Source organism: Diospyros lotus, chromosome 3 (genome assembly GCF_014633365.1).
Source record: "Diospyros lotus cultivar Yz01 chromosome 3, ASM1463336v1, whole genome shotgun sequence".
Taxonomy (NCBI): domain Eukaryota; kingdom Viridiplantae; phylum Streptophyta; class Magnoliopsida; order Ericales; family Ebenaceae; genus Diospyros; species Diospyros lotus.
The window spans coordinates 20,846,324-20,869,770 of record NC_068340.1 but is presented as its reverse complement, the minus strand read 5'-3'; the positions used below and the strand labels follow the sequence as shown (position 1 = coordinate 20,869,770).

Genomic DNA, 23,447 nt, shown 5'->3' with positions numbered 1-23,447 from the left:
GTCAATTAAAATTATAATTTATTCTAGTTTTAAAAAGTTTTACTGGAGTTTGTATTGAGTAACTACATATCTCACTCAAGTAATACTTAATTTACTCAACTAACGTTATATGTTAATTCAACAAATTAATTGTTATAGATAATATTAAATACACATTTTAAGTATTTTATGTATAAATAAAATATATAAATTGATATGACATTATAAAATTTATAATAATTTTATCTAAAATTAACAATAGTTCATAATACTAATAATAGTGAATAGAATTATTAGTATTAAATCCACATTCTAAATTTTATTAATTTTAATAATAGTAATTAAAATTATTAGTTTATAATAATAATAATTAAAATTATTATTATTAGAATCAAGTTCATACTTCATAATAGTGATCAAAATTTTTATATTTTATATATTATAAAAATTATAAAACACACCCTATAAATACTTGGTGTTCTAGAAACCCTAATTTTGCTTCCAGTTGCCTGTGTATTGAAGAGGGAAGAACGAAGAAGACCCACGGCCCGCGCTCGTTGCCTCTTGCTGCTTCTCACTGCCTGAGCCTCTCGCCGCCGGCTTTAGAGAAGAAAGCCGCCGCCTCTCTGAAGCCTCTCGCCGTCTCTCACTGCGGCCCTCTTCACCGCCTCTCGCCGCTGCCCTTTCTTAAGCTTGCCGCTGCAGGGCCGTCGCCTACGACCGCCGCCGCACAGCCTCCTCTTAGTGGTTATATTTTTTGAAAACCATGCCAATATTTTCTATGCTTCTTGTTATGAAATAGATTATTGTTGAGTTTTTGTCTGTTGTTTATCTTTCATGTCCATATGCATACTGCTATTTGTTGTTGGGTTTTTGTCTATTGTTTATCTTTCATGTCCATATGCATACTGTGGTGGAAAATTTGATAAATTCGAGCTCGGCTCGTCAATCGAATTGACGAACCGAGCCCGAGCCCGAGCCCGAGCCCGAGCCGAGCTCGAGCTCTAGCTCTAGCCAAGCTTCCAGGCTCGACTCGAGCTCGAGCTCGAGCCTGTGCTCAGATTTTCCGAGCCGAGGCCCGGCTCGATTGCAACCCTACAGACATCAAGTTATTTGCCAAAATTTGCCAGCGCCCACATCCCTGACAATATATTTCGATAAACCCTAATGTTTAGGGTTTCTAGGAGAGAGGAGCTGTTGGTAGAGATACAACAAAGAAAGCTTTGGTTCTCGGCTTGTACAGAAAGATGGGAGAACAACAGTATTTGATAGACCTTGGAAATCTGATGGCCTTCGATCCTAGCCACCATTTTCCGTCTCCTCCGTCTTCCAGGTTAAGCTGCCTTCTTTTTCTCTTTCCTGTTCGCTCTCTGATAAAATTCTAGTAGATCGATTTCGGCACTGATTCGCCATGTTCCTTGTTGTGAATGTGTACATTCAGGGAGGAGCTTGTAACGGAATGCCTGCAAAAGGGCGCGAAATTGGTTCAAGCACTTGCAGATGCTCTTTTCAACTTACCTTCCACTGAAGACCCTGATGGGCCGACTGTCACGTTGCCGCCACCAACGACTAAATTGCCAAGGGCGAAGCCTGTGTGTACTTTCTTTCTGTTCTTTCGCTTATTCATTGCAAAATTGATTTAGCTGGATGCCTTTGTTGTTTTTTCTTTTGTAGAATAGTATGAGATGGCTTTGTAAGATGTATTGTTAGAAGGTCCTCTTCAAAGTGAAATTGTAAGGATATCACTCCTTTCAATACCAAGGTCAAAAATATTGAAAGAATGCAATTATTATTATTATTATTGTTGTTATTGCTGGTGTTTGTATGTAGATTTACATGTTTGTGTGGTTGAAAGAGAGATCAAACATATTTACAGATGATAAGACATTATTTATGAATAAGGACAATACAAGAAGGTAAGCAGAGTAGTGAAGCTTGTTACTGTGAGCACAAAATATAGGGGGTGTAGGGAGCTTAGATGAGTTAAATATACTGGGGACACTCCAGTTCAATGATTATTTTGATAAGGAAACAATTAATTTATTCATATGAGAGGTTCCTGAAATTCTGGTTGGTCCTGTGATGTCAAGTAGTAAAGATGTTTGCTGTCTGCTTTTCTACATATCTTATAAGGTCCGTCCATGCAGTTATTTGACATATTGCGAGCTGCTTTCTTGGAACTGCAAAGTAGATGCAGTGAATTGGTTATTTGCAAACAAAATGTTCTTTTGAAAAACAAAGGGTAATGTACAATGAAAGGCCCTAGGAGACAAGTTCTGTAGAAGAAAAATAAAGAATTAGCACAAACCTGGACAAAAGAAACAATGCTGAATGATTGCAAGTATATTACATTTGTAGATGTTGCTTGTTATTCTCTCAATTTAGAACCATCTTATATTGTCACCATTGTAGAATCAGCATGTTTAGAGGTTCTAAGATGCACTCCAGAGACTAGTCCATGAGACAAATTGTTAAGTAATTGATAGAAAAAGGTAACACGGTATCACTTTATTAGGGAGTGATATCTAGATCCAAATGCAATAAAATTGTGACCAACAGTCAAGAGTGGTGTTTGAAAAACCGTTGTATCAGTTCCAAAATAAGCCACAACAAAATATTATTAGTTGTGGGTGACAAGAGTATACCTGGCACCATCATCTGCTTATACATTATAATTTCCTTTTCAAACTAGGGGTTTTGAGAAACAAACGCTTTTCTATTAACTGCTATTGCATGATTGGATCTTCAAAGTCACTGGATCATCATTAGTATTGACTCCTCTTTCCCTGGAACAGCATATGTGATGCTGTTAATGTTTTGCACTTTTCTTGTTTAGCAAAATGATTGACTGCTTATTGGAACTTTTTTATATCAGCTGCCAAAGAAAAAACCTCCTACGAGATGGGAAGTGTTTGCTCAAAGGAAAGGTTAGTCAATAAGACTTCCTATAGACATAGTAAAAATTTAAAAATGTACTGTCAAATAGTTATTATGTGAACTGATCTACTTCTGTGAGTTCTACAGTTTTTTAATCTTGTTTTGCAATCTTCCAGGTATAGTAAAGCACAAAAAAGACAAGGTTGTATATGATGAACAGACTGGTACTTGGAAGCGCCGCCATGGTTATGATCGTGTTAATGATGAAAGAGATGTTGCCATCATTGAGGCAAAGGAAACTGATGGTAAATATTTGAATGCTCTACCTAGCAAAAAAAATAAAAAGAATTTTCCATCATTTATTTATATGAGGCCATTAATGCCTCTTAATCCTGTTTTGTTGATTGGAAAAGAGAAAAATGTTTAACATGGTGCAAATAAGCATCACAATTTCATTACAACCCTCCTGTCTTTTTGGTGAAATGATCCTTAAGTTGTCATTTTGTACCTTGGTCTAAAAGTTATCATTGGAACTTCTCTCAGAGCTAGGACAAGATCCTTTTGCTAAGAGACGAACAGATAAGAAGCAGCAAATTGCAAAGCAAGAGAAGAATCGATTGAAGAATTTGAAAGAAGCTGCAAAAGTTGGCGCCCTTCCAAGGTCTTACCCTTTACCTTTTATCTAAGTTGCTTAACCTACACTTTTTTGTTACTAATTCTTTTTCTTCTGTTAGTACAAATATCAATTTTGACCATCTTTGTATGGCAAAAGCCTTCTTTTGTTTGGAACCTAAATACTTTCTTCCTTGACCAAGAACATTATTATCTCATCTCATTACTGAATGCCCATTAATTTCTTAGGTTTCGAAGATCTTGGTTCTTAACCCTTTTATTTGTGAAATAATTGTGTTCTATAACAAAATAAAAACAGACCTTTTGGACGATCTGGTGAGCTTTATTTGTTGATGATCTTCAGGTATTCTAAATTTTGCTTATCATCACTGATAAAAAAATAGTAATATGCTCATTTGTAGTTCCAAAAAAAAAAAAAACTAGCAAGATCTCCTTTCCTAGATTGACTATTTATTTCATTTCATAAGCAAGCTTCCCTTCCCCACCCCTTCAGCAAGACAACAAGTACCCTTTTTCTTTAATTTTCAATCTTCTTGTTCACAAATGGATCAAAAGACAATTGCCAATTTCTTATTTCCCCCCCCCCCCCCCCCCCCCCCCCCCCCCCCCCCCCCGGCGGGAAAAAAAAAAGAAGAAAAAAATTAAAATAATTGAAGAAATTATAAAAACTTCCATGCATGAATAGGAGTTTAATGTTGGCAATGCTCTTTTCACTACCTATCTTCATGTCAGTTATTTAGGGCCTGTTCTGGTTGGGCTTTCTTTTCTATTATTTTGAAAAGTTCTTGGAAACTGTGGAAACACCATAGATGTGTTTTATAGTTTTTATTTCACTTTCATTTTCTTTCCCTCTCATTCTCTTTGCTGTTGACCTTCGTTGTTGCTACACTTTGGCAGCCACATCTAGGTGTCACCAGGCAACTTCAAGAGAGTTGCAGGAGTTGGGTGATCTCACTAGTAGTGGATAGATGGGGAAAAAGAAGATAGAAAAAAAAATTAAAGCAAAACTGAAAACTAATCAAAGTTATCAAATAACATGTTACAATTTTTTTTTTTTTAACTGAACAAAAACGGAATACCCCCCCCCCCAAAAAAAAAAAGGAAGAAGAAAACCAAAACTGAAAGTTCTGTTAGAAGCTTCCTTTAGAAGTATTTATTTCAGTGGTAATCTTATTGTAGTTACCTGTAGAGTCCAATTGTGGAAAACTAATTCATTGAAGAACAACTTATATCTGATGCTGTTTATTCTTCTTCCCTGTTCTAATGGAATAAGGATTGCTATTCAATGTTGTGTTGCTCTTTTGCTTCTATTAAATAATGATATCTGATGCAAGGGGGCATTTTGTTGATTCATCTGGAACAAGGAGTCTGCATGAATTGAATAGACATGTCACCTCTTAGGATTTTAGGAATATCATGCTATTCTGGCGGGACTTTTTTTTTTTTAAGATCCTGCACTTGGACTTAAATATACTGATTGCATCATGGACTCTTAGCCTGTTTTCATTATGTTAATTGTGCATAAAGAACTTATGGTTATTTTTATCCCATTCATCATAACACCAAAATATTGTGTTCAATTCTGCAGCCATATTCAATTGGCTGCTACATCTCTGCCCATAACAGGAACTCAAGCTGCACCAAAGAAAGCTACCAAACAAGAACTTGAAAATGTTGCTGGCATGGCTGGAACCTCAACTGCCAGTGGCGGAAAATTTGACAAGAAGCTTCCAGGAGAAAAGCCCCCAAAGCATGAAGGGAAATATCGCAAGGTCTGTACAATATTTTGATAATCCCTGGCCATTGTGAATAGATCACTGCAATAACTTATGATTACCCTTTCCCAATTTGTTTGCATTCAGTACTTGCCCGTTGTTGAAGGCTCAGGAATGGGCTCGTTAGAGAAGCAGCAAACTGAAAAGGTCCTGAACAAGTTAATATCAAAAAATTCCCATGATATTCTGAACGTTGAGAAGGTATGGCCGAAGCGTTTGGAATATATTTCTATACTACCGGTTGAAGATCTGTGCTTCCATTTTATTTATTGATGCATGGAATCATGCCGTAACTCCTGAATGTTTATTAAAATAGGCCGTGAATATGTATAATGTGAAGAAAGAAAGGAGGCAAAGGAACAAACAAGGGACGTCTTCTTCATCAACCTCGGGCAAGTTGAAAGCAAAGAAGAAACCTCTCAAGAAAACGTCCAAAAAGGGATCATATTCGAACAAAGGAAAATCGAAATAAAATCAGCTTTATAAAACCTGACCTTGTTTTGTTACCAAGGCTTTGTTAATCAAAAACGAAGTGATATTATCCTTTAGTGAAGTTGATGTTTAGTTCCTGAGTTTTAAGGAAATCTCACTCACCATTGCATGATTTTTTTTCTCATGTTCGCACCAGTATGATGTATTGAAGAAGCAGCAAAAGGGTCAATAATCAGGAAGAACACCATAAGATTTGGCCCGTATTCCACCATCCGAAACCGTAATAGTATTGGTATGTTTTTGTCTGCGGTGATAATTAGATTAGGCCTAAGAGATTACATTCTGCATAGAGATTCCTCTTCTACTACTAGGCATCCTGTGCTTGCCTGTTGTTGTTGAAGGCACTGGAATGGAAGTTTTGTTAAATGAAAGTGAGAAGCAGCTAGGGGTTCATAATTGAGATGAACATCATAAAGATTTCTACTGAATCATTTTTATTCATTAATTTTGGTGGTCATATCTGAGTGATGTTTTCATTTTCTATTTCTTTTATCCTGGTGTCGGCATTTTAGATTGTTACTTTCATATATGTTCCAAACAGATTCCAAATGCTTTCTGAGAAGGAAGACGTATTGTGCCCTTGTTCTGGTCTTTGTGACGCCAAGTGCTTGCTTTGAAGGGACAAGCACATATGGCATGTTCTGCCAAATGCAAATATAATAATAGATTACATCAGTAGGCTTTGACTATTTTAAACAAGTCAAACTATAACCACCCGACTTTGCTGAATTCCCCCCTCCTTTCTCAGCCCCCAACAATATGGTAAACCACTGGGAGAATCGTAACACCAACACCAACAAAAATTATTAAAACTGTGTGTGTTAAAAAAAAAGTTATTTCCCTTTATCATTGTTAGTCTTGACCACATATGAGAAAGAGCATGTGGTTACTTTAGGTAGCAAACATTATTTGATTGGGCTATAACCCTCTTTTTGTTGTGCATACCTACACCCTCTTTACAACATGCTATACGGTACGACTCAAGTACAGTAAAATATTGACTTGGGCCACTGCATCGACACCCAAATATAGTGCTAAATTTGCAAGGTATCTCACATTTTCACAAACAAATGCAAGTAAAAAGGATTAGTCCAAGATCAAAGGTTCAAGATTCAATCATGAAATATTACAACCTTGACCGACAATTTTAGGAAAGGTAGTGGATATGATGATAAGGATATAAAAAGGAAATTAATATTATTTACCTCTAAAAAATGAAATAAATTGGTGACAAGGCTAAAATGTTGATTGAGTTAAAATATATACTTTTGACACTTAAAGAAAAGAGTATATAAGGAATGATAAGAGAAAAATTATGAAAGAGATTTTAAAGACGAGGTAATAAATGTGAAGAAGTTAACAAAAAATTATTCTAAGAGAAAACCTCTAGATATTGCTATTGCATATGCACCATAAGTTGAATCAAAAGCAAAAAAGATAAAATTTTGAGAGAATTAATTGGAGTTTATTGCAAGGATGCTTAGAAGATAAAATATCATTATAAAAGCAGACTTGTATGATCATGATGTACCAGTACCATGCTCAAGAAGTATGAATATCTGCTCATATATAAAAATGGTTTATCAAACCCCCCAATATATACACTTCTTATGAGGTAAAGGAATTGCTTATATTATAAAAATTATTATAAAGTTATACTTACAAGTGTTAAACCATCCAACATATGCTTATGGTCAGAAGTTATATCAATTGTAAAATTTTCAACTGGCCTGGCCAGCGGGAAGAGTAAGGGATTCCAACATGCCTCAACATCCATCACAATTTAGCTTCCTCAATAAAAATAAAAATAAAAATAAAACAAATTATCATTATTAAACCCTTTTTTTTTTCCAACTCTTTTGAATATAACTTGAATACAAACATGCCCAAAGAATTTGCAAAATCTGGAAGTTCACTTACCATATTAAACAACAGTACACTTAAAAAGGTAGACCAAAAGTGGGTACTACCTGCCTAACATATATAGCCCAAATACTAGACAAAAAATTCATTGCAATAATTAGTGCCAACTAATACTAACAAAAAATGGCAGCATCAACACAGATAACAACAAAACAAAGCAGGACAAGAGGAAGTAGGAGAGATCATATTCATGTTATGTAATCCCAACTCTTCAAAATCTACATACAAAAATACAATAGTTCAGTAGCACTACATCATGATTATCTTGCAGGCTTTGGACTTGGTCTCTGCTGCCTAATTATAGTCCAACTCCAGATTCATTGATCCACAAACCTATAATATAACTACCTACAGGTACGAACAAAATATAGTTAAGCTGGCAGCATTACTCAAATCATTTTTTCTTGTTAATTGGAGCAGAACAGAGCAAAGAGTAACTGCCCCTGCAGATTAGCCACCACCACTGCCCTTTGTTCATCAGGTTTACATACTTTTGGAAGAAGAAGTTGTTACTTTTATACAATTAGGTAGGGAGTCCTGTAATGTTAAAACACAAATAATATTTGGGAGTGTTTTTTAACAGCGCCAAAATGATATGAAAGAATTGCACTGGCATTCATAGATCCCTGGAATGCTCATATCAACAACTGCAGACGGTTATGCCTTCAAATCTTGAAAGTGATATTTCTGGGTTTGCAAATTAGCTGAGTCTCAATTTAATAAAATATCGCTCGAGTTTGTTCGTTAAAATAAATAAATTAAGCTTGAATCTAACTTTAAAACTCGATTTGTAAATGAATCGAGTTTGAACTTAATAAAACTCAACTCGTGAACTAGCTCGATTAGAGATTCGTGAACAAATCTAATAAAAAATTTGAAATTAGATATAATAATATATATAATATATTTGATATATATTATTTAACATATACAAATTAAATTTTACTATCCTACCTTCATATATTAAGAATAAATTAAATTATTTCCAATACACCCTCTATTAATTTAATAACAATTCTATATTTGTTTATAAAGTTTTTCTTTGTTATTAAATAGTTTCACAATTAAAAAGATTTATTTGTATGATCATCAAAATAAAATAAAATTTATATTATAATATATTTAATTATAAAACTTTTCAATTGCCGTTATTAATTTACATTATTAACAAATCACATTGCCCAAAATTTAGGGGCCAATTTGACCCAGTTGTGTTGTGAACCAGTGGGTAGGCCAAGGCCCAGACATATATAAGGAAGGAAACCTAAGGTTCCTCCTCCATTCTGCCGTCTGTGCTTTCCAGTGAAGCGCCGTCGGTCTCTCAGCCGAAAGCAGTTATCCCCGCTGCCTCGCCGACTGGCCGCTGCGTCGCCGTCGCGCAGAGAGAGAGAGGTTTCTTCGTCTTCTTTTTCAATCCGTCAACTCTGCACATTGGTAACACCTCTCTTCCATTAATCTTCAATTTATTATGTATAATCAACTGCTCGTCATTTGTGCAAGTGTTCCTCAACCTTTTGGACAGTGTGTGTTTGATTCAACACAGAATTTGATCCTGTTTTGTTCCTAAGAAACCCTAAGAAAGCTGAAAAGTCTTACTGTGAAATCTTCTGTTCCTTCGAACTCGATCCCGAGCTCGGGCATGGTGGTGAGCCCGAGCTTGGCTCGTCAACGGAATTGACGAGTCGAGCCCGAGCTAAGCTCCAGCCGAGCTCGAGCTTGGACTATGTTAAACCGAGCTCGAGCCTGAGCTCAGGTTTGCCAAGCCGAGCTCGGCTCGATTGCCACCCTACCTGCAACAATTGCTGCCTAAATATGCAAAATAGTTTCGACTACTAAAGTTACTGCCTCCATGGGAAAGATTTCCAAAAGGCAAAGAAGTGAAGAGAACAGACTCTGTAGATCTCTGAATGATTTGGGCTATGCAGTGATAGCAATTTTGTTTTATTTTTGGTTTCTTTTTTTATTTTATTTTTATAATTTATCTATGTGGGGGATTGAGAATGCTTTTAGAAATTTGTTTAGTCATAATATTAGAAACCCTGACCTCTTGTTTAGTTACACAAACAATTTTTAGTTTTTTACAAGGTTTTTCTTCTTATTTTTTTTTGTTAAAAATTAGTTTATTTCTTAAATGAGGAGAGAGACATGTAAGTAAATAAATTATATATTAAAATATTAAGCAGTCGGTTCATTCTCGCCTGCTGGCTCTTTTTTTTTTTTTTTCCAATGAAATCTTTTAGTTGACAATTTTTATAATTTATAGGTGATATAGGTTCAGTATTTGTCATTGTGTTATCTCACGAATTGGAGTTTGGGTTTAGGGTAAATTATAAATTTTTTTGATTTATTATAATTTTAACAATTTATTAATAAAAATTTCACATTTCAATTAATTATAATTATAATTATAACTTCGGTTGGTTAGTTTTTATGGTTTAAGGTATTGGTTTGTTTTTATGGTTAAATAATGATTTGGTATTAGGCGAATAATGAATTAATTGAAATATATTAAGTATATTTATTTGATTAATTTTTTGGTCGGAATAGAAATGTTGCTGGTTGTGATTGTTGTTTTTGATTGCTGGTTGTGATTTTTGATTTTGATTGCTGGTTGTGATGTTTTGTAAGATGGTGAAATATTTTATATGTTTTGATTGTTTTTATTTTTCTTGTAATGAACAAATGAAGCTAAAAGTAATGTAAAAAATTGTTAGGAAATCATTTAAACTATGAAAAATAAATGATTTATTTATTTTTTTGTTGTGAAATTTATTGAGTACTAGTATCCAATGGGGATGGAGATGAGGAATTAAACGAAATATGCCACAGGGATGGGGATAGGGATAGGGATTGTCACACTGGGGTGGAGACATGGGGAGGGGTCTTTGGTCAAAACCCTCCCCATTGCCATTCTTAGTCATGATACCATTACCAACAAAGGCTTGTTTGGACAATGAAGCAGCCTAATTCCAGCTGCTTCTGGAGTCTGGACACTGAAGCTCCTCTGCTTCTTCTGTGGGCTGCAATGTGACACGATCCTAGGGTTTGCTTAGGGTTTGAATAGGAAATTTTGAAGAAATTGAGGTGGAATTAGACTGAAAGAGGAGGAAGTACAGCAAGAATTGGGGGAGAATTACAGAAAGAACAGACAGAGAGAGAGATCAGAGAAGTTGAGGGAACAGATTCCATCTTTCATTTCTTGGATGCCCATCTTCTTACAGCTAACCCCTTTATAGGTGTTCCTAAATGTTCTTCAGTTATAGGGCAGTAGTTGTAATTGTACTGGAGTTTGTTAGTTTTTTGTAGAGGCTTGAGTTTTTTAGATTGTTACTTTGATTAGTTTGGTAATAACTGCATGGTTGTAAACAACCTATGAATAGGCTGTTGAATGGAGAATAGGGGCTATTGATGAATTGAATGAAACCATTCTGTTGTCCCTCCCACTCTTATCTCTCTCTCTTTTTGTCCAAACCATTCCCCTCTCTTCTCAACTTCTCCCTCTTTCTGTTCTGTTTTCTTCCCCATTCTGTTCTTCTTCTTCAATTCCTCCAAAATCCCATTCTAAACCCTAGGAAACCCTAGGGTTGTGACACAATGTTCCGCTGCATCACTGTCCTCATAATCTTTCCCCCTGTATCATCTTTCTTCCTGTTATAATCTGTAATGTGTTCTCATACTCATCAAGTCATGGTTTACTATAAAAATTCTGTTTTTTCCTTTCTGTGCTTGTCCATGAATGCTTAGTTTGAGATTGTTTTATTCTTTTGTGATTTTTCTTAGTTTCTCCTAAATCTCTATTGCAATCAGAAACTTGCTTGTGTGCTCATGGTCATCCATCACGTTGACATAATATTTTAGCCACAAAGAAGAAGACTGAGAGGGATATGTAGAGATATCTGAGGAAGGGGCCAACTTTGTCAATTCAAATCTCTTAGGGGCTCCAGAAAAATTGATTATCCATAGACATATCTGAAGGAAAAGATTTGAGCGTTTCACAGAGGGAGGGAGGGAAAGGAATTTTAGAGCTAACAGCATCTTAGCTGATAAAGCACCTAGGCATCCAAAGAGAAAGGGAGAGGAACAAGTTTGGAGTCAATGCTGTCTTCATAGATGAAGCGGCTGGTGGACACAAGGAACTACTGGGAATATATGGGGATCTATGTGTGGATGTGCATGACAGTAGCTTACCATATCAATCCGGTTGACGACAGGCTAATCAAGGAGTAGCAGATCAATCAAGGAGGCCACTGCCTTGATAGATTAAGAAGTTTCCCAAGTTAAACTTAGGAAACTTTCTTAATACTATAGCTTTCTTAAAAATGTATATATGTTTTTTTGGTGGTGTTTGTAGATGGAATGTTTATAGAGTCTATTGTTTCTAAATTTGTATAGTTTTTTTTTGGGTCGTTCCTATCCTCTATAAGAGGACCTTGCTCGTGTATATTGGATTTAATGAAGAAAGGAGAAGTATTTTTTTTTTTCTCTACAAAAAGCCCTCCCAAATTTCATTGTTTTTTATGTTTGAAATTTATACAAGGATGTCATGAAATATGGATATATGCTATGAGAAGTTACATATGAATAGTGTAAGAAGAGGCAAGTGTAGCTTTTCCAATTATGAGTGCTTTTCAGGGTAAAGCCTTCAAGTTCTTTACTTGTTAAGTTGATTGTGAAAGCACAAAGACTTCCTTTCTTCAAATCATCTAAGAGAGTCAAGATGTAACGGCCCGCCTCCCGAAGTCTCCTCGCGCACAGAGAGGATTCGTGAGAGGGTCATTATTAAAATGATATCGAACAATGACGCACCTACAACACACACATAATCATTTTAGAAATCATAATTTTTCTTTATTATAACATCTCATCATGATCCTTACAAACCATTCATCACTTTGGCCCACCTGGGCTTACATAACATACGACAAACTCCGAAAACATAAACATTAACCTTATCAAAGACACGATGACACCCAGGATCTAGTTTTGGGAGAGCTCTGCACTTGCTACCATGAATCGACGGCCTGGACCCAAACCCCGCGGAACGTACCTAGAATGATGTAAAACAACATGAGTCGCGAGACTCAGCAAGCTCATGAAAGAAAGGTTACAGGTTTAGGATATGACTCTTCCCATGACACCCCATGCAACTCATGTCAATACAACCACACCATGCCATGATCCACATGTACCTTACTTCTACATGCATAACATAAAGTTAACTGTACATAAGGAACCAGGGGCCCACATAAGTCACACATTGGCACTCGAGTCCCGCATACATACCTGTTGGCAGCCTTTTATAGGCTACCATTCCATTTCCCTTACATGCTCATTCCTGTCGCTCACATCATAATCTGTTGCCGTGGGTCTCACCCCAAGGTCTTACTGTCGCCGTGGGTCTCACCGCAAGGTCTTTATGTCGCCATGGGTCTCACCCCAAGGTCTTATCGAGTCAATACTCCCGACACCTGGCATGGTACTCCTGTCCAGAATAACAGTAATAATAAAATCATGCAATGCAACACATAAGAAATGCAATGGCCGTTGTAGCATAAGCGTGATGTCAAAGCCCCATAAACCAAGCATCAGGCCCTGCTACGCCTCACATAGGAATACACACATGCAGCATGCTCTAAATGCATATGCTCACCTAGGATACCCAAATTGGCTCTTAGACCAACCGGGTCATGCAAATGCTCATACATCCCATCACACACAAAGCATGTCCCCACGTGAATGTAACCCAGCCCTTTGTAGCACACACATCATGAAATGCACAAACCAAGGCGGGAATCTGGAGTACCAGCTCTTTTGGCCATCTAACGCTTATCGTAACAACCGATGATTGGCGCCCATACATCCAGTCATCAACTGTCACGATCCACGGTCAACAGTCAGTGGCTTTGTACCCATACCCTTAGACACACTTACTGACACTATTGACTTTATATCTTCCCAGCTTAACTTTACATAACATTTCTCCATAACTCATAACTCTTCATGTACATAACCACTTAACATCGCAATACCATTCTCATTACTTTTCATTCACATAAAACCATCTCAACATACATAATAGACTCTTTAACACATTCTCCTAATTCTAACCATAACCAATTTCTCTAAGAACCTAACCCCAATGGGTTCGGCATCATTCTCAAGGAAAATGGAGCGATACGAAGCTCCGAAACGATCAAAAAGAAAGATACTAAGATAACTTTGCTTAACTTATTCCATCGGAAATAACCTCATTAATAACATATAAATCATAGGGTGATTGCCACGCGGAGTATTATTATTAATGCGTGGAATCGAATCAAGGTGAGGGAAGGTTTAAAATACAAGAAATTGTGGAGACTATCACGGGAAATAAAGATCACGAGGAGAGGGTTAGTAGCTTGCCTGAAAACGGTTGATTTCAACCTCTCTTGTGCTCTCGATGTAAAGTAAAACATTTCCTATCAAATAATACAATCGGGACTTAAATTAATTAATTCTAACCGCATAAATCATATAATCTAACCGTGAAAAATTTATAATTTAGACATAAGATATTTATACTAATTTTACCCACTCAGTACACTTTAATCGCGAATTAATTTCAAAGATTTTCAAATTTCCTCGTTTCCTCACTGCTGTGCGCCTCTTCCATTTTTCTTTTTTTCTTTTCATTTCTCTCCTTCACTCGCTGGCTTAAAGAAGGCCAAAATTGGCCCTTTTATACTCAATCCAAGTGGCTTTTAAGCCACAAAAATAAATGGCCAACAGAAGGCCACGCACATGCATACACACATATATATATATATATATTATATCCCTCTCAGCCTCTCCCTCTCTCTCACCTCTGTTTCAATCTAAAACAAATGGTCACTGTGCATGACTTGCTCTCCAAGCGCACGCGCACAGCTAGTGATCACTTATAAATATATTAATTAATTCAATTAATTCAATTTAATTTAACTTTATCATTATCATTATTATTATTATTATTTTCATAAATACTTCTAATTAATTTAATTTTCTATTTCCTCAAAACAACATAAACCATTATTTTTCCTTAAATTTCTAAATAATTTAATATTTTCTTTAACCTCAAATAGTCTCCATAAATACAAGAATTATTAATTACCTTATTTACCCATTTTCTCAAAATAACAAAATTAAACATTTTCTCTTAATTTCTCAAATATTTCGTAATGACTTCAAATACTAAATTATTAATCATTATTTATTTCTTAATTTTCGGGATATTACACAAGAAATTAAGGAAAGTCGTGTGACATAAGCTCTTATGCTTGGAGAAAAATGATAAGATGAGTAGGTAATGGAAGACGAAATAAAATTCCCAAAAGTTGTGAAAATACAACTTCTTTTAGAATGATCGAATAAGTCATTCTTATTTATTTTATTTTAGGTAGTGCACTTTTTCCATTTCGATAGCCTAGAAATTGGTTCTTGATGCCTTGAATGCTACAGATGTAGCAAGTCATTGTATGAGAAGCTATATCATGCACAATAATATCTTGTCCAGTGCAAACTGCCCCCCACTCCTTCCCCAAGTGAAATGGAAGAGAAACAAGAGCTGTTAACATTTTTACCAGGATTTGCTATTTAGTTTTTTTTCCTTGGACAGGATTCACTAGTTGACAAAATGAATGGTTTTGTCCTCAGTGGAATGAAACTTAACAATAAGCTGCAGATTGTTTCCCTGAGAGTTATGGACATTCTTAGTTAGACTAGTAATAATGTCATTTCTTTTATCTTAATATAACCAACAGTTTCTAAATGCTTGATCTTTTTTTTTTAAATTGATTGCCTCTTTTATTTAATCCACTTAACTAGAAGCCTAGAACTGATTAATTAGTAGATGTCCAAACCTTACCAGCTAATTGGTCTCTATCCTATAAATTGTGTTAGTGGGAGACTGTTAAATGGTGGATTCTACAACAGTAAACTTGTTTCTTTTTCTTTTGTTCTTTCTTTTTGATTGTGTTTCAGTTATTTATTATTACTGTTATTATTTGTTGCAGGGCGGAGATGCATAAACCTGTTTCCATTCTTCACATTTTCCACTCTAACCTCCATGGTGTATAAGCTGTAAGGTTCCCTTGTGCAGCCCAGGGGAAAATGGCAAGTTATTTGTGGCGGAAATATGCAGATTATGTGTACTCGAAGTGGGAGAAGACAATTCTCTGGGACATGGTTGAGCCATACAGGCGGCCCAAATCTTTCACCCCTCTCGTGACAATCTATATTGTTGCTTTTTATACCGGGGTAATTGGAGCTGCCGTCACAGAGCAACTTTATAAGGTACTATTTAATTGTTATCTTATGACATTCAGTTGAATCAAATATGATGATTGTGACATTCAGACATTTAGTACATGCCTTGTATATCTGTTTTGGCTTTTGATATATGGTAAATTATAGCAGAAGTTATTGCCCATCTTTATAAACCAATCCTTAAACTCAACTCTGGGTTCTCAAAACTCCTCCATTCCTAAAGCAACAAGGACTTTTTACAGGGGCATTTTAAATACGTGAGTTTCTCACATTTTGTGTCTTTCAGTCTTTCCGTTTTTAATGATGTTGGACCTCTATTAGGAAAAGCCACATTGGACCAAACCCAAATGCTGAGCTGTGGTTTCTGCTACTAGCAAGGACTGAACCTAAGATTCCTGAGTTTGCAATGGGTCCTGTATTTCACTGTACCTGTCCTGGTTTTATGTTCTTTTATTGGGCCTTGTTGGAGGTAATTAGAGTTGTGCAAAGAAGTATGTCGTGATTGGCGAGGCAAGTCGTAAATAAGTTGATTTGATTTTTAGGGCGGGGGCTGCCTAGTGCAGGAGTCTTCCACAACTACGGACCTCAACCTTGCCTGCACAAATGACTTTCTGTGTCTTTGACTCAGTTACACCAGCAGCTCAAATGGGAGCTACCAAGTCAATTTGACTTGAGGAGCGGAGAGAATTGCTCCACTCGTGTGAGGCATGAATTATTTATGATTTAGGAGGGATGGGCTGGAAGAATGCACAATCTGTGCATTGTTGGATGCAAATGCACTTTGTAATATCTCTGAGGCACTTATGCTGTCAGCTGCTGCAAATTTGTTTAAATTGCACACTTCACCTTTATGGGGACCTTATCCTACTAATTTGTATAAAATCCCTTATAAATCTGCTTTGCATTGAGATATTACTGTTACTTCCGTTGCCTTATCACGTCCCATTTATTGTCATCCACAGGTCATATTATTGGAACACTAGTGAACTGGATTTTGCCAAGATTCATAGGTGTCTAGTCTGTCTCAGCATGTTGTGTCTTGATCTATGGTGCACAGAAAATTATTCACTTGCAGAAATAGTATATGCTCTAACTTGTAAATTATATCTTTGAAAAAATGAACAGGAGAAATACTGGGAAGAACACCCTGGCCAAGCAGTCCCTCTAATGAAGCCAAAGTTCTATTCTGGTCCTTGGAAGGTAATGAGAGGGGATACTCTTCCTCCCACACAGTGAAATACAGTCATCTATGTTATTTTCTTCATATAATCTTACCGATTGAAGCATGCAAATATGTGCTTGTCGATAGCTAGCTGAATCCTGGTGCTACTATTACTGCATATTTCACAACAGGGATTTGTGTTTCATATGCATTGAGGAAGCGCTCTAGTATTTGTGTGATTCTGATGGCATTCTGTATGTTGATACTGAGATGGTAATAAATAATAATACTAATAATCTGAGAGGTACTTTTATTCTTGCTCTATTGCTTTCCTCCTTTCCTTCATCTGTTAGCAAAGACAATGAAAGAGGTGAAAAAGAAAAATGAATGAAAGTTGTTTTTTCTTTTATTTTCATTCTTTTCTTGTAAACTAATAAATTCAAATTAATACCCCAAGCCAAAGGATAAGACTTAAAAGGAAAATACCAAAGATTCGAAGAAAATGATAGAGAAAGCCCCATTACTTTGTTACCCAGGAAATTTGGTAGATTCCAATGACTAACAGGGTTGTGAACCATCAAAATATGCAGTTACAAACAAGGTATTTAGTAGTAACAATCTTTCTTAACGTGGGGATGGGGACTCCCTATCTTTACAAAGGTCCTTTTCCATTTCTTAGTTGGAAGAAACTCTTTTGCAGAGTAAAATTAAGACAGCAAAAAAAAAGAAACAACCTTGGTAATCTTGAGCATTGTTTTCCAGTGAGATATCTGGGTCACGCCTCAAACCTTTGGTACAACAAAATTTTCATGATCCAGTAGGCAATTGAAAGAAGAATTATTTGGGAAAAGGTACTTATGTCCTAGTCTCAAACTTGTATGTTGAGAAAGGTGATTGGGAAAATGTTGCAGAAATAAGGAGAGAGGGGATGAGAAATAAAGGGGTGAGGAAGGAAGTAGGATTTAGTCGGGTGGATGTTGGTGGTTCTTTGTGTCTGCATGGCCTCTCATCAGAGTGTAAATCCCATCCACAGCAAAACCCCATCGAAAGGAAAAAAAAAGTAACAAAGTGGCTACAGTAAGCATTGTCGTGAGCGGCGGGATTCGAACCTGCACGGCCAGAGTCCACAAAGAACCAAAGTTAAACGATGCACCCATAACAAAGACCCAAGCTCTTTGTAGGGAGTAAGAAGCCACGGGTGTCAGGCATAGATTGGATGATAAAAGGGTGGGTGATATACTAGTTTGGTAGGCTGTGAGTTTGATTCCTCTTATATGTAAGGGTCAAAAGTCCAACTTACGATTTATCTCCTTTTATGTATAAATCGAAGGCACGAACATAGTGGATTGCACAAGAATAGTCATCTCAAAAAGTCACGAACTCAAGATATTTCTATTAAAAGCTCTTGGAGTGCATGAAAGTGCCCCAAATCTACCATTTCGTTCTCTAAATGTCCGATAGGTAGAAAATATTTTTTATTTCAGCACACCATCAAGCAATTCCATTATCACAGTACGACAAATACAGAGATGGATTTTAAGTATCATCGATCCTGACCGACCCTCCTTACGAAATTAGTACACACATGCTGTTGTTTCTCAAATTCAATGATAAGTATTTGTAGAAAGTAAGTTAAACGAGAACTCTCATATCCTCTTAATTAGTAACACGACAGCTTCATCAGTTAAAGCCTCCAAACGGACAACTCCCACGTTCAAGAGCCCCCCATCACGCCGAAAATTCTTCTTCATTCTTTTTATATCAGAAGCTTCTCAATGGCATCCTGTATTTCACGATGTACTCATTATGGCCCTACTTGTTTGATTCCAATAAAATAGCAAGACGGAATGTTCCAACAGCAACAATATCGATACAAGATGAAAGAAAAAGAAATAAAATGGAAAGAACACACCCAGAATATCCACACACAGAACACGGTGATGTACGTGTTTGGATTCGAAAGAATCCTACTCATAGCAAAGGAATTCCTCTAATCAACTAGAAAAATCGAATCAATGATATACACAATACACATATAAGATCCTCACAACCACTCACAAATCAGAAATCAAAATAAAGACAAACACAAAAGAGTATAATGCAAAAAAAAAAATCCCGAGCAACGTAGCAGTCTTACCTTTCAATCTCTCTCACAAAACCCATAGTGATTTATATTTACAGTGAGTCGAGATCAGAATCGCCTTACAGTCTTCGTTTTTCCTAATTGTCGTCCTTAAAAGAGTTGTGTATATAGCAAAATATAGGGGAATGAAATGCAAGGAAGTAATAACTAAGAAACAATGTGTAAATATACAAAACTTAATAAGGGGCTGAACTGTTATTTATAAAACTTAGCGCCTAAATAATTTAGAGTCACACATTAACAAAATTTCACCTTGACTCAAACATTGGCATCCTGTATTTCACAACACCCCCACGGGCCCACCCACCCAAAAAAAAAGTCCAAGATCAAAGGTTCAAGATTCAATCACGAAATATTAGAACTTTGACAGACAATTTTACAAAAAGGCAGTGGATATGATGATAAAGATACAGAAAAGAAATTAATATTATTTATCTCTAAAAGATGAAATAAATTAATGTTGATTGAGTTAAAATATAAACTTTGACACTTAGAAGACATTTGGTATAGGAGAAGTTTTTAAATTTTTGGAATTCATGATTCTTAAAAATATTCTTGAGAATATTTAATTTTCAGAATTTATGTAATTCTATGTTTGGTTAGTTTTAAACATTATAAAAAATGTTGGGTATTCTTTTATGAGAATCTTATATTCTTATATTTGGTTTAAATGTAACATTCACAAGAATTTATATTATTTTTTTAAAATCACCTTTATTTGATTTTTTTCTTAAAAATGATAAATTTCTTTTAGGATATAAAATATTAAGACCACAACCTTTTTAGGAAATAAAAAAAAGTAATTTTTTTATATGTTATGTATATATGTGTATGTATATACACATAATATATATGTTTATATGAATATCTATTTTAATTATTTCTAAAAAAATTTATATACAAAACATTCAATTGTTGTGAGGGTTGCAACGAGTAAGGAGCACAATAAGAAGAAAGCTATGACGAAGATAATCATGAAAGGGTTATGGGATTATAAGAGGGTAATGCGTGTTTTAGTTTTCTTATTTATTGAAAACTTTCCCTAGTCTGTGAGAATCCAAGATTCCCAACCCTCAATGGAAATCTTTTTGTGAGAAAGTTGATTAAAAATAAATCATGAGAATATTATTTTTTTAGATTTTTTTTAAAAAAATTATAATAAATATGAGAATGTAGATTTTCAACCTAACATTCTCAAGAAATTAAAAACTTCTCTTATACCAAACGTCCCTTTAAGACAAAAGTATACGAGGAATGATAAAAAAAAAAATTATGAATGAGACTTTAAAACAGAAGTAATAAATGTGAAGAAGTTAAAAAGAGAAACTTATTCTTAAGAAAAAATCTCTAGATATTACTATTGCATATGCACCCAAATTGGATTAAGAGCAATAAAGATAACATTTTGAGAGAATTAATTGGGGTTTGTTGCAAGAATACTTAATAAAATATTATTACAAGTATGAATATTTGCTTATATTATTACAAGTATGAATATTTGGGCTCAGGGTAAGTTATAAAAATACTTTTTTTTATTTAATAATATAATTTTAACAATTTATTAATCAGATTTATAATTAATTAATTATAATTATAATTATAACTTCGGTTGGTTAGTTTTTTATGGTTAAATAATGATTTGGTATTAGGCAAATAATGAATGAATGAATTAAAATAGATTCAGTATATTTATCTGATTGATTAATTAAAGTGAAGTTAATGAAATCTTATCACTTTTGGTTTGGATAATGAGACTCCACGTGAAGCATCGAGCAGCAGTACTGTCTGTCTGTCTGTCTGTCTGTCGATCATTTGATTTGATAATATTATTATATTATCCCTGAAAATTTCAGTGAAAGAGAGATGAACTGACCAAAAACGTTTGGGTTGGAGAAGAAGACTCATCTCTCTGACTCTGTGCGTCTTCAATCCAATGCCACCATGGATTCAGATTTTGTATCAACAGTAGTCCCAAAGGCAGAAGAAGAAGACGGTCCTCTCACCTCAACCACCACTGCTCTTCTCTCCCATTCTTCACCCTCTCCCTCTCCCACCAAGCCCGCCACCGCCCTCCTCTTCGTCTCTCTCCTCATCTCCGCCGGCGCCGCCGTAGCCTTCGCCTTCCTCTTCTTCTCGTCGCCGCCATCCCATCCTCACCACCCTACTCGGACCACGGATTCCGCTCGCCCGCTCTCCAAACTCCCTCACCCAGTCGTCCTGTTGATTTCCTCCGACGGATTCCGATTCGGCTACCAGCACAAAACCCTAACCCCCAATCTCCACCGCCTCATCAAAAACGGCACTGAGGCCGACAACGGCCTGATTCCGGTCTTCCCAACCCTAACTTTCCCAAACCACTACTCGATCGTCACTGGTTTGTACCCTTCTTATCACGGAATCATCAACAATCATTTCGTCGATCCGGAAACCGGCGATGCTTTCACGATGAGAAGCCATGAGCCAAAATGGTGGCTCGGAGAGCCGCTGTGGGAAACCGTGGCTAATCACGGCTTGAAAGCCGCAACCTACTTCTGGCCTGGCTCTGAGGTCCACAAAGGTTCCTGGACTTGCCCTAAAGATTTTTGCCAGTTTTACAATGGCTCTGTTCCTTTCGAAGATCGTGTTGATACAATTTTGCAGTATTTTGATCTGCCAATTGATGAAATTCCTGTGTTTATGACCCTCTATTTCGAGGATCCTGATCACCAGGGCCACCAGGTTGGGCCCGATGATCCTGAGATTACAGAAGCAGTGGCTGAAATTGACGCCATGATTGGGAGGTTGATTCTAGGGTTAGAGACAAGAGGGGTTTTTGAAGATGTTACTATAATCATGGTGGGTGATCATGGAATGGTGGGTACTTGTGATGGAAAGTTGATATTTCTTGATGATTTAGCCCCATGGATTGAAATTCCACACGACTGGGTTCAATCCTATACTCCATTGCTAGCAATTAGGCCTCCACCGGGCTTGGATCCGGCGGATGTTGTGGCAAAGATGAACGAGGGATTGGGTTCAGGGAAAGTAAAAAATGGGGAGCATTTGAAGGTTTATCTGAAGGAGGAGCTGCCTGACCGGCTGCATTACTCGGGCAATTACAGAATTCCCCCGATAATAGGATTGGTCGATGAAAGTTATAAGATCGAGCAGAAGAGATCGAATAGGAAAGAATGCGGGGGAGCTCATGGGTACGACAACGCCTTCTTCTCCATGCGGACCATCTTCATCGGCCACGGTCCTCAGTTTGCTCGCGGCCGGAAGGTGCCATCTTTTGAGAATGTTGAGATATACAATTTGGTGACCTCCATTCTCAACATACAAGGAGCCCCAAACAATGGAACCGCCAAGTTTCCAGAGTTTGTTCTTCTGCCCAGAAACTGAAATCCACCCGGTTACTGTTTGCAGGGCGGCGGGTTGGTGTTAGACTTGGAAGTCTGTTCAGGTGAGTGAGTACAATGATTTGATTGGTATCACAATGCCATTGAATATTTTCTTTTGCAAGGAAGGTGGGCTTTGATCAGCCAGAATTATGTTTCTAATAATAATTAATTTACATCCATTTTCTTGCCATTAGGTTCGCGGGCAGCAGATGCAAGTGCATCTGAATTGAATGTAACTTTTGTGTACATGTTTACTACATGAATGTGTGATCATTCACGTGCAGTCGTCATGACATGCTTTTGTTACTTGAGGATCTCTTATGGACTCAACACTGTTGATATTAACATTTTCCAGATTTTGGCCTGGCAAAGTTGTGCAACTATTTTAGTTCATTCAATGTCATCAGTTTTGGGTATAACATCTTTTTAGACACATTTCATGTGGATACATTGACACTTAAAAGAGTCAAATCTCCAGTATTTCTTTGTGTTATGGTTAACTGAATTTTTGTTCCAATTAAAAGGATTGGATTTAAAGTAATTCTGTTATTGGATCTGTTATTGGATATTGGTTAATACATGACAGCAATTATTTTTGGTAACGTGATGAAAACTTAGAACAAGCGGCTTGTTGGGATCAACGCCAGTCACGGTCCTAATTTTTTGGTCGGAGTAGAAATGTTGTTGGTTGTGATGTTGTTTTTGATTGCTGGTTGTGATGTTTTGTAAGGATGGTGAAATATTTTATATGTTTTGAAGTATTTTTGTTTTTATTTTTTTTGTAATGAACAAATGAAACT

General features: G+C 36.3%; 3 protein-coding genes across 4 annotated transcripts; all 3 read left to right on the top strand.

Annotated features, from left to right (window-relative positions):
- Window positions 1-485: 485 nt before the first annotated feature.
- LOC127798166 (ribosome biogenesis regulatory protein homolog) lies at window positions 486-6,201 on the top strand. 2 transcript variants are annotated; one of them, XM_052331528.1, is made up of 9 exons: window positions 486-726; window positions 1,164-1,312; window positions 1,421-1,571; window positions 2,855-2,906; window positions 3,033-3,161; window positions 3,400-3,517; window positions 5,078-5,261; window positions 5,352-5,465; window positions 5,581-6,201. In XM_052331528.1, exons 2-9 carry the CDS (start codon window positions 1,227-1,229, stop codon window positions 5,734-5,736), a joined length of 990 nt encoding a protein of 329 aa, XP_052187488.1. In that variant the 5' UTR covers window positions 486-726; window positions 1,164-1,226; the 3' UTR covers window positions 5,737-6,201. The 2 variants fall into 2 exon arrangements, with proteins under 2 accessions (XP_052187488.1, XP_052187487.1); XM_052331527.1 differs by having other exon boundaries at window positions 1,155-1,312.
- A 2,744-nt stretch (window positions 6,202-8,945) lies between these two features.
- Window positions 8,946-17,446, top strand: LOC127798494 (uncharacterized protein At4g29660). Its single transcript, XM_052332092.1, has 3 exons — window positions 8,946-9,113; window positions 15,710-15,989; window positions 17,088-17,446. Exons 2-3 carry the CDS (start codon window positions 15,807-15,809, stop codon window positions 17,196-17,198), a joined length of 294 nt encoding a protein of 97 aa, XP_052188052.1. The 5' UTR covers window positions 8,946-9,113; window positions 15,710-15,806; the 3' UTR covers window positions 17,199-17,446.
- Window positions 17,447-21,105: 3,659 nt separating this feature from the next.
- On the top strand, window positions 21,106-23,191 carry LOC127798294 (uncharacterized). The gene is made up of 2 exons (XM_052331761.1): window positions 21,106-22,709; window positions 22,842-23,191. The coding sequence occupies exon 1, from the start codon at window positions 21,209-21,211 to the stop codon at window positions 22,646-22,648; it is 1,440 nt and encodes a 479-aa protein (XP_052187721.1). The 5' UTR covers window positions 21,106-21,208; the 3' UTR covers window positions 22,649-22,709; window positions 22,842-23,191.
- The last annotated feature ends 256 nt before the right edge of the window (window positions 23,192-23,447 follow it).

Bases quoted from the DNA above. Each gene is read 5' to 3' on its own strand.
- LOC127798166 (XM_052331528.1), top strand. From the start codon at position 1,227: ATGGGAGAACAACAGTATTTGATAGACCTTGGAAATCTGATGGCCTTC. The intron at 2,907-3,032 runs GTTAGTCAATAA...GCAATCTTCCAG, and splicing joins AGTGTTTGCTCAAAGGAAAG to GTATAGTAAAGCACAAAAAA. The intron at 5,262-5,351 runs GTCTGTACAATA...GTTTGCATTCAG, and splicing joins ATGAAGGGAAATATCGCAAG to TACTTGCCCGTTGTTGAAGG.
- LOC127798494 (XM_052332092.1), top strand. From the start codon at position 15,807: ATGGCAAGTTATTTGTGGCGGAAATATGCAGATTATGTGTACTCGAAG. The intron at 15,990-17,087 runs GTACTATTTAAT...AAAAATGAACAG, and splicing joins TCACAGAGCAACTTTATAAG to GAGAAATACTGGGAAGAACA.
- LOC127798294 (XM_052331761.1), top strand. From the start codon at position 21,209: ATGGATTCAGATTTTGTATCAACAGTAGTCCCAAAGGCAGAAGAAGAA.